Source organism: Musa acuminata, chromosome BXJ1-3 (genome assembly GCF_036884655.1).
Source record: "Musa acuminata AAA Group cultivar baxijiao chromosome BXJ1-3, Cavendish_Baxijiao_AAA, whole genome shotgun sequence".
Lineage (NCBI taxonomy): Eukaryota > Viridiplantae > Streptophyta > Magnoliopsida > Zingiberales > Musaceae > Musa > Musa acuminata.
Genome location: NC_088329.1, coordinates 37,577,347 through 37,588,432, shown reverse-complemented (window position 1 = coordinate 37,588,432; position 11,086 = coordinate 37,577,347). Strand labels below are relative to the sequence as shown.

Below are 11,086 nucleotides of genomic sequence, written 5' to 3'. Positions count from 1 at the left end.
GAATCAACCATGAACAGAAATTTCCCAGCAAAACATATGCGTAAACCTTCGTAATTGATGAATGAATGTCTTACTTTCCATTATTCGCAAATAATCTTTTAACCATTGCAGTTCTATGCAATAAAAATAATGAGATTAAGTTTCAAATTTCAGTTCTAGATTATGCTGTTGATTAAAATTATCAAGTGTTTCTTTAAAGAAAACCACTCTATAAATCTTTAAGACAGGTTTCTTATTAGTGTATCAAACAATATATGATTCTAAAATCAAGGAAAAAAAATTAAAAATATATATTTTAATAAGGCACTGTAAGCTTGCCAATTTAATTGATTAGAATATTAAGTTTGGCATACATATGCTTGCAAAGTTTGAAATTTATAGATATGTCAGTGTAGTTAATCTATAAATTCATCAGAAACCATGTCGAAAATATATTTAATGAATCTTCTATTTACTTCCATGAGAATAAATCGATATTCTTTTTGGTTACATATAAATGTTTATTTCAAACATACATTTTTATTTTTTGATTTTAGAATCATATATGTTTTATTCTTTTGTCAATGCCATAGCGAACGAATGCGAAAAGGGATTTTACTTTCATTTCTAATCTACTATTATTTAAATATTTAAGCTAGAGCACAAAAAAACCATTAACACTCTTCAAAAATATAGCATATATATCGATATGAAAATAGTAAAATTCATATATATATATATTCTATATTAAAATTTAAAGAGGCAAATATGCTATTTTCAAACTTTGGAAGGATAAATATATTAAACATCTAAATAAAATAAAAAATACGTTAGTGGCTTGGATATATTTATGTTTATACACATACATATAACTGTTAGTGGCTTGGATATATACACATATATATATATATATACACACATACATGTATGAGAAGTGAGGCAACTTATTTTACATTTGAAACCATGACCTGAGTTTTCCAAGTATATTTCTGTTCTGCTTAAGCTTATTTACAACGATCTGCAGCACTTTAGTTATGGGACATCTCTTTCTCTCTCTCTCTCTCTCACAGACACACATATAGAATGCTTGTAAATAAGTATGTGACAGGTGACCTGATGACTCTATAGGCATACTCTCATTGGGCATTTGCCGTGCAAAGAAAAGATGCCTAGTACTTTGTTAGGCATGAGATGAATCTTAAGCACACTGCTGTCATTTGGCCATCACTAATGAACTCAGTTCATGGATGAACCGTGAGGTCAGCTAGCCTTCGTGCTTCGTACCTAAACAAATAGCAGTTCCATCTTGTTTCTGACCAACTCACATGATGCTGTCCTGGAACCTGAGATGCATCAACATGCTCAAGACTTGTATCCTTGTGTGCGTGTGTTCCAAAAGAACACCAAGCGTCAGCAACATGGAAACACACACCTCATGGCCCAGTAAAAGTTACCGAGGTGCGAGTCCTGCCATACTTGTCTGAAACCCTACAGCTTTTAATGTAGGCAGCCAAGCCAAAAATCCTCCTGTCGTCTCTACCAGATCATCTGCTTAGTATGAAGCTATATATTGCTTTGTTTCTCGGATCATGCCGTATTACCATACTATCTTAAAAGTAGTGATCCGTGAACACTTGGAGCTTGTTTCGATGATTCGAGTAGATGAACTCTTCCTCAAATTCCAGCATTCATGTAGATACAAGTCGTAAAGATGGCAAAGAACTATGCCTTAATTCATATGCAGAATAGACAGCATCATCTTACTAGTCGAACGACATACATAAGTAAGTATCTAAAGACCATTCCAAAAACTAGCCGCTTCTTCTTCGTCTTCTTCTTGCAACCACGCCATGGATGATACGACGACATTATCGACTTAGCAGGGGGAACCACCGGTCGTGGAAGTAGGACTGGTAGGAGATCATGAACATGAGGAGCACCAAAGCAAGCGCGACGCCCCACGGGGATCCGCCGTCCCGGTGGAAGGTGTCCCTCTCCGCCAAGGGGGCAAAGAAGGACACCCTTCGCCGAGGGTCGTTCGACAGCCAATGGACGACCAGAAGCAGCAGCAGCGGCGACACCATGAGCAGCAGCTTGATCTGGTTGAACAAGCTCTCGAACACCGACTCGTAGGTCATGTACCATGAGAGGCCTATAAACATGAAGAGCGTGAGGAGGAAGAAGCAGAGGTGGAGTGGCAGGGGAGGAGATTGGGCGTAAGAAGGATTGTAGTAGTAAGGACCGCTTTGGTAGTAGTAACCATTAGCCATTGCTCTCTCCTCTATATCTTTCTACACGGGAGAGACAGGGTGAGTATGTGGCCTTTTATAGAGGTTAAAGCCTCAAGCAAGCAACTATAGAGAGGGAGAATAAGAGAGAGAGAGAGAGAGAGAGAGACTTTACTTGGAGGTTAAAGCCTCCAACAATTCAGAGGCCGGAAAGATAGGTCCAAAGTGTTGCATGGCCCAGGGCTGCTGGAATAGAGGGAGTGACCAATCCAGAAGTGACACGTACGACCGACCATGGTGCCGGTGGGGAATCTAAGAAAAGCTTCGGGTGAGGATTGATTACTTGGAAAGTAATGAGGTGCCGAAAGTCCATGTCATCACCCCTACTTTTGAAGCAGTAGGTCTTGAAACGAAGGCTTCCCATGGTGAATCAAATTGCATCTTTTTGCTACGGCGCTACAGATCATACTGATGCTTTTTTTTATAAGCGGATGTTTGCAGAAGAAATTTGATCAAGATAGTGAAGCTGCTGCTGTGATTTCCAATCTGAATATTTTGAAGGTTGAAATTATAAATCATGCATATTATTATTATGGAACAAAGTGTGTAAGCTTCATTTGATGAGAGGACTAAGAACTAACCTGGTGGATGAGTACAAATTGTGCCTGCATTGAAGAATTCTGATTGGTGTTTGGCAAAGGTTATGTAGTTTGTACATCAAATGAAATCAGACAATGTTCTTGAAGGATTAAGAGCATACAGAGTTTGAAGCCCCAAAAAAGATTGTTCATGGAGTAGCCTCACTTTGGCTATCCTGGAGAACCCTCATTGAGAGAACAAGAAGAAGAATAGTCGGATCACATCATAACTCTAAGGTGGTTTCTTTTTTGTCACAGTAGATCCAGAAATTGGCAGAGCCTGGGAGAAAAAATTTCTTCTGCAGGACAAGACAAACTTGAAATGTGCAAAAAATAGGTCAAAATTGAAGTCACCAAACTTTTTGACACTGTGGATCCACCTGAATCGATTCCTTGTCATCTCACAAGGTAAGGAAATCACCGGTAACACATTTGAAGGAATCTCTGTCCCTCTAAAAAGCTCAAACAGTCATTACAATTTCATCAATGTACTGATGTCAGATACTACACAGAAGAGTTCTGACAAGTGTTTGATGGACCAAACATATTATGTTTTGTCCCTCACAGTGTCTCCTTGCAAATAATATGTTTTTTTTTGCAGCAGTAATTAGTTGGACAAACTAATTAAGTCTGTCACTGTCCTCTTTATTTGTGTCCTCCATCTGCATCATTCTTCTGTCCTACATAACCATAACTTGTTCATATACATTTAGAATATTCGATAGAAAACATAACTTTCTGGTGTAGGAAAATCCCCAGTGTATGACAATTAAAACATACAACACCTGGAAAGAAGAAAAATAAAACCATCCTCTTAAGAATTTTTCAAGACTTTCTTGTCATCAAACAATTATTGGAGTCCACAAGAAAGCTTATGCTGCTACTATCTGCTCCTGTACTACAAGTCTCCTCACTTTTTCCACCTAGACCAAGTACTAGATGTCCCTGCCATTTTACCTCTCAAATTTCACCTTAAAAAACCCACAGTAAAAAGGTAAGTTTAGCATTGACTCGTTGATGGTGTAAATGTTTTCATGATCATTCTTTCCCTTTTTTTTTTCTCCTTTAGTCTTACAGTGAGAAGAGGATTATGTATCTATTCACTTTACATCTCCTCCTTTCCTTAATCTTGTTGTTTTCATAATTGTAATAAATTGCTATTCATGATATTCCCAAGTCGGTAAGATCAAACTTTGTACCATAAATTAAAAACCTTATTCCCGGCCTAAGAAAGTACCAACTAGGGTTACAAAGAAGCCAAGCTATCTATGAACATCTTGATGGATTAACTCAAAGTCAGTTCATAATTGTCTATTTTTTATTGGCGAACATTCCCAAGTTTGGATTTTAAGGGTCACAACTCACTAATTAATATGATTATTTAGTACTAACCTCGATAATCAACTTGCTCACAGCCCTCATAGATAGATCCTAAGATGAGGCAGGCAACTCTGTCAGTTTTAAACCTAGCTCTGATCGGTTTCAATGGTCACCAATTTTCTCAAACTAAAATAGTCCAATAAAAATCATCAAGATGATCCATTTTCAACAATATTATATTAGCCATGAAAATTTAAGAACAAGATTCATCTTATTCAATTGTGTATCATGTATCCAAAAAGAAAAATTGTGTATCATACATCATATATGATATCCTTAACAATGGTCAAGAAATGAATATTTAGCTGCAAATTTACATCAAATCATTTCTGATACTAAAGCATCAGTCAAGTGTTTCATATTATTAGAGAACATTAACTAAAAAACCTAGAAGCAAATTGATATGTTCATGTACTAGTTTGAATTTGATCCCTATTCAATTGGACGAATAATACTTTCTTCCATTGTGAATTTAACATGTTGAATGAAACGTGTTATCCACAATAAGTCATAGGAGAGAACTCATTCTCTATAATAACAAATGAAATAGATCATATGTCACAGCAAAATTGATGCATCACAATGACAAATGAAACAAATCATATCAACTAGCAGATAATAATTAAATTTTCCAATAATTAACTCAATCTATTGACTCTGTTAGCCTTTATTTGAGGATTTATCCTTTTGTAATAACATCCTTATCCATTTAGAAAACTTGCAACTGTATATATAATTGTACTCTAAAATTATAGAGTGTTTTGTAGACCTCTTGCATATTACTTAGTCCTCTCCTCTTCAATATGGTTTTAAAGTACTACTCTAAAATCTAAAAACACTACCTGAATAGCTAAAGTTGTTTCTTCCTTCCATTGAGATCCACCGATGCAGCCTATCCATATAGTTTTCATTCTTTGCACTTATAAAAAAACGTATGTGTTCTTGTGTAATGTTCAGAAATAAGACACCCAATAATAGAGAATGCCATAGAATCCATTCAAAAGGACCATATGGAAGAAAATGGGATATGATCTACAATAAAATCATGAAAATTTCGCTTGCAAAGTATAATCAACCACTTATGAATCATGAAAATTTACAAGCTTCCAGTCTCTTTAGCAAGCATATATGGGCATGATGCAAGAATGTCAAGAATGCCGTGGCAAGATAATATCAAAATGTCCAACATTATAATGGCTGCCTAGAGAGAACTGACCTGAAACCCACACACTCAAAAACTATGATTCTGATGCACATGCAAACTTTTTCCTGTGGATCAGAACGAATAGATAGCAATTATAAAAGAATATGCCAGGTTAAAGAATGTTAAAGCAAGAATCCAGTAAATTTTCTTTACCATCTTTGCTTCACAAAGTATGATAGGGTAAGTCTCGTCGTCTAATTACCAAAGCTTGTTCACCATGGCCTGTACAAATTGATTAGGTCTTGTGATCTGGCTGCCAGTTAGACCATACCAGAATGAAAAGAAAACAAGTAAAGCTCTACTGATTCAGAAAAACTGTCCAGTTATTAAAATGTGAAAAGCTTGTTTTCCATTACAAACAAGACTTATGCATTTATGCATATATAAACGGATAAACCTACTTCAGCCCTAACAACAAACTGATTTCCTCCTTCAAAATTTGGCTGCCCAGTTGAGGTGTCCAAGCTGGGTCTGCTGACGGTTACCAACCTGTGGCCCAGGAGATGCGATGCCGAGTCCAAGACTCCCACCTATGGCTGGTGGGACCTGCTGCTGCAGCAAGTGATGTGAATTCACCATGGAGGTTGGCTGAGGTTGAGGGTACAAGCCTGGGTACTGCACATGAGAAGTATTTCGTGTGGCATTAAAAGCAGCATGATCAGCATGGGCAGGCAAGAATGCTGATTGTGGTGCTTGCCCTGATAGGCTATAATATGGTGCTGACTGTAAGTTTGGAAGCTCTCGTGACGTCAGAATCCAGTTATCAGATGTGTCCAACTGCAGAAAGACACCAGACACTGTTATAGTGTATCTCGAATCAAGTAAATGTATGTATAAAACTATTACAATTGCAAGAACAAAGTCTCCGGCTGCAATTGACTTAAACCAGTTTCAACAAGAAAGAGAACACGTTGAGGATCCTATGTTCAGAGAAGAACCAAAAACTAAAAGAAATTCTTAGTAACCAACAAAATGGAATAAATCCTCAAATGCCAGTTCCATAATAGCAGAAAGCATTTACACTAAGGAAACTAGCATCAACCAAAGTCAGTCAAGAAATGATCGCTAGCAAAAGTATGTACAAGCATAATGGTAAAGCATAGACTTTTAAACAAAACTAGGTGGTTTCACTTCATGCTAGATAAGTGCTCTTAAGCACATAATACAAATTTAATTGAGATTGTAAATAGAGATAACCAAACTGCAGTTCAAACTATACCTGTGGGTTTGGAACAAAGACATTGTTGTCTTTGTATTTGACACTGTTCAAGTCTTCTTGGCTTGTTGTGTTACTGACAGCACCAGGGAAACTGATGGCAAAACTAGCAGGATTGGTGTAGGTTCCACACCCGGTTGGGTTGCCAGCAGCAATTGGTTTATACTGTGTGGTTGCACACTTGCTTGCCAGTATGTGTGGGCTTCCTCCAGGCATCAGAACATAACTATTCACAGTGGAGGGATGAGGATACCCAGGGTTGCTGGCATAGTTTGGCATGGCCATTTGTGGAACATAAACTGGAGAAATAATGTGACGATAAGGCACAAAGTTTGGAAAATGGGGCATATGAATTTGTGGGTACAGCTGCACAATCGGCTGCTGCTGCTGAACAAGTTGTTGCTGCTGTGCCATGGCCAAACTAGAAAAACTGCTACAGGCGGCATGAAAACTCAAGACCTGCTGGAGAAAATGCAAAGCATGATCGAAGTCTGAAAATGCTAATAGGACAGAATCTATGAAAATAAATTACTACTGGAAGGACAAATGAAGTAATGAGGCTTATTCCATAAAAATAATGAAGTGCATACAGATATTGTGACCATAAATGGTGAATAAAAAAGAATAATATGCTTTCCTTTTTTTTGCTATATTGAAAGTACTTGTACAAGAAATATAATGATGTCTCTCCTAAATAAAATAAAATGGCCAGCATATGTATTTGGAAAACAAAATACAGCAAAGGGCAGTCACAAAATCAGGTCAACAAGTACCTCTGATGATGAAGTTGAACCTTGAGCATGTACATTATCTTGCATTACTGTTTTGAAAAATGGGACATCATAACTACTTTGGTTGTCATATGCCTGTTTCACATTGAAAGAGATTGCTAACTTCAGATATTCCATTTGATTTTTAGGAAGAAAGATGTAGTTATACAACAGTAAATCAACCAGAAGATAACTATCCATTTTCTAATGTATTTGTCCTGAAGCACTTGCTTCTCACCTTTAAGGCTATGTTAAAAAAATCATGGGTTACTTATCTAAGGCAGTACACCAAGAAAAAATTCATCCTCCTAAAATTAGTTTAAGTGATGATTGACTCACCGAGAAACTTGGCAAGCTATGAGGATTTTGTAGCTGCTGCTCTTCCTGTGTATTGAAAGGAGGGCTGTTGCTCTCCACCAATCTAATATCATCATAAGTCTGAATAGTTTGAGGACTTACACAACCATTATTTTCAGGTGGTGGCTCCTGTGATTCTGCAGCTGACACAGAAGAGCCACATGGCGAAGTACTAGACTGATCATGCAGACTGTCCCTGCAAACTGCAGAAATTACATTTTCCACTGGAACTGGTGCAAACATACTGCCAGCAAACTTTAAAATTCTTATAAGTATGCTATTTGTAATATAAATGAAAGCAAGCTGCAAGACATTAAACCAAACCAAGAATTTCAGTAGCATCAAGGAGATAAGTGTCTTAAGTTTTCTACCAGTTCTTTAACGATCTTGGTGGAATCTACATTATAAAAATACTGAAAATAGTATGATATATTCCATTTCTTATTAAATTAAAAGTTAAAACCCAGCAGCAATAACTCACTAAAACCACAACAAAAAACTAAAGAGAAAGTGTAAACACCTGTCAGAAGGTTCGTCATCCAACTGCTCTGCACTTCCTGATTGATGAGGAACAGAGGCAAACCCCTTGGATGTGTCAAACCCAGTACCAAAACTTCCAAATATCAGCTGCATGCACTCTGACTGTGGCACTAGAAGATGCTGTGGTATGATCACATGTTGACTATCCAAACTACAATCTTGTGACAATTTCTCAGATCTGGTTTTTCCCACTGGTCGTGAGACACAAGAACTAACAGCACAAGATGGAGAAGCTGAAGTAATTCCAGGCACACCATTGTTGACAATATTGGGTTTTGGTCTAGTTTTAGGCTTCCACTTCATGATGGGCTGAACAGCTTTACAGAGCAAATCACATCAGGACACAGCAACACCAGCATAACAAAAAAAATTCAATTTTCAGTTGGTTAGAAATTGTATTTACCAGAGAATACTAAAAACTCAAAATTAAGCCCAAAGTCTGCACCAGAACCCACCTTCATTGTTTCATTAAAATCCCAGAAGCTTGGCTGTGGTAAATTATACTAGTACGTGTCTTAGTCCCCTGACTAGAATGACTGGTGCAAAAGGTCTGCCATAATTTTGTTTATCTCATATTTTTACCAAAGTTGTTTTTAATAAATATTTTGCTGTTCTATATAGTATAAAGTTTTTAATTATTGTCTTGACCATTTCTTATCTTGTCATTCTGATCCTACCAATCTTACCGACTCAATATAAATCATCCCAAGCCAATTACACCAATCTTGCAAATATTAAATATAACAGAATTTACTAACTGAAACAGCAAATTCATTGTAAGAGTACATCACGATTCTGCTTAAACAAGTGAAATTGTCTGCAAACAGATTATGCAAATTATCATACATGGTAACTCTTTGCTATTATTAATAGAATGCATACACTATAAGAAACTATTATAGACTTTTGTGCATAAAATATATATTACATAACAGCTCAATGGTAATGGAAGGACATAGGCAATCAGTGGAGACATATGACATCAGTGGAGACATATGACACCCAAAAACCACATGTACCTCAGCTAAGTTTTAGCGCACAAGGTAAGAAATAATACCTTTCTGCTGACTCAGAGACTGTTGGTGTAATCTGCTATTGTGGTAGAAACCCTGTGATTGTATGCTTAAGGACGTGCTATACAGATTGGCGGCTGATGGAGAAATTTGGTTTAGTGAATGACTCTTAGATGTGTAAGCCTGATGTCCAGTTGATTCCACTGAGAAACAAATATTCTTTCCTGATAAAGAACTTGAGAGGAAGCTATTTGAAACAGATGAACGATTTTCAGGATGATCAGAAGTCTGTCTTCGAAAGCCAACTACTCCAACTTCGCGCTGAATAGCCCCCACTTTACCAGCTGATGCAGAATCAAGAGATGGAACATGAACTGGATCTGAAGATGAAGAGGACATCCCAATAAAGCTATTTGGTAACCCTGAAGTCTGTGTTTCATTCTGTACAACGGATGCTATTGCTTCACACTTGTCCTGTTGTGATGGACTTTTTGTACCACTTGACTTTTCATCTTGTACATAATCAGGTACATGACTGGACTCATCAAAATATGCTGATATAAGACACTCGTCTGAATTTGCAGAAACAGAGTGCTTTTGATCAGAGGGAACTCTGGTAGAGCTATAGGGAGAAATTATTAATGAGAACCCCCAGAGTGATATAATATATCTTGTTTTGTTAGACAGCAAAACATATTACCAAGCCAAGATACCAAAGCAAAAAATGAATTAAACTTAAATAAGCAAATGCAAAGATGAGATAATTATACCTCTTCTCTGGAACATCTGGCATAGTTTGCTCATTGCCAGGAACTAATTGCTTCTTTTCTTCTTGCAAAGCATCCTTATTAACATTTTGGCTCACTCTGTTGTCCCTTACGATGCGGAATTCGCGACTGATTCCTGCATCTAGTAAAATATTGTCGTCAGAGATTCTCTTTTGATGTCCAGTACACTATATAGGATTTGAATAAATAAATATAATAGTAAAAGTTTCAAAGCTCTCAAATTATGACATGATGCAAAATATGATGGTGAACTACAGTAGCAAATAAATGATCAAATACTCTAAATAATATATTTTTGTTTTGGTTAATATCCTTAATTATATTTCAAATAAAAGACAAGAAACAACATATAAGAAGTACAAACAGAATCAATATAGCCAAAGGTTATATTCACACACTCCCACATACAGAAGTATACCAACCAATTGGAACAGGAGAAAAATCAAGTACAAGTATCTTTCTATTTGCTAAAACTGGAAAAGGACTCATGGAAAAGGTGCTGCTCTAAAGCCTAAGCCAAAAGACATTAACCCATCTTCTATTTTTTTTATTAAGGAAGCACCTCATGATAAATGGCCTGGGGAAAAGTAAAATAACCCCTAGAATACAGACCTACCACAACAATATGTGAAGAAGATCGAGAATGCCTTCATAAAATGTGAGTCCTATTTAGTGGACATGAGATAGCAAAGCAACAGGATTACACATGGAAGAGCACAGAACTCAAATAGAATCCTATAAAGAATATTACACTTTAAAAAAACCTAACTAAAATGTAGTTTAAGTCCTTTAAACTGATACTTGTGTTTACAGCACAAAGTAGCATAGCACAATTTTGCTTTAAATGTCAAAAGAGAAAAAGTATAAACTGTAATGAAAAAATGATCATTAATTGTCACATTTCAATTTTTATGAAGATCATAAAATTGAAAGAGAACCAAACAGCAAACAATTGGTGAACAACAGAAACAAC

General features: G+C 36.6%; 2 protein-coding genes across 15 annotated transcripts in view; both read right to left on the bottom strand.

Moving 5' to 3' along the window:
• Positions 1 to 1,847: 1,847 nt before the first annotated feature.
• LOC135638763 (uncharacterized) lies at positions 1,848 to 2,249 on the bottom strand. Its single transcript, XM_065152116.1, has one exon. It carries the CDS (start codon positions 2,247 to 2,249, stop codon positions 1,848 to 1,850), a length of 402 nt encoding a protein of 133 aa, XP_065008188.1.
• Positions 2,250 to 3,258: 1,009 nt separating this feature from the next.
• LOC135627742 (uncharacterized) overlaps positions 3,259 to 11,086 on the bottom strand; it is a 38,222-nt gene continuing 30,394 nt past the window's right edge. For 3 of the 14 annotated variants that reach the window (XM_065133973.1, XM_065133989.1, XM_065134026.1), the window contains 7 exons: positions 10,096 to 10,234; positions 9,370 to 9,947; positions 8,293 to 8,629; positions 7,755 to 8,016; positions 7,419 to 7,511; positions 6,649 to 7,107; positions 5,706 to 6,206 (listed from right to left, as the gene is read on the bottom strand). In XM_065133973.1, the coding sequence (XP_064990045.1) occupies positions 5,862 to 6,206; positions 6,649 to 7,107; positions 7,419 to 7,511; positions 7,755 to 8,016; positions 8,293 to 8,629; positions 9,370 to 9,947; positions 10,096 to 10,234 (2,213 nt within the window). In that variant the 3' untranslated portion in view covers positions 5,706 to 5,861. Of the gene's footprint in view, positions 3,526 to 5,395; positions 5,495 to 5,582; positions 5,652 to 5,705; positions 6,207 to 6,648; positions 7,108 to 7,418; positions 7,512 to 7,754; positions 8,017 to 8,292; positions 8,630 to 9,369; positions 9,948 to 10,095; positions 10,235 to 11,086 lie in introns of those variants that run through there. The other 11 variants (XM_065133981.1, XM_065133996.1, XM_065134033.1 and 8 more) reach the window with 8 other exon arrangements.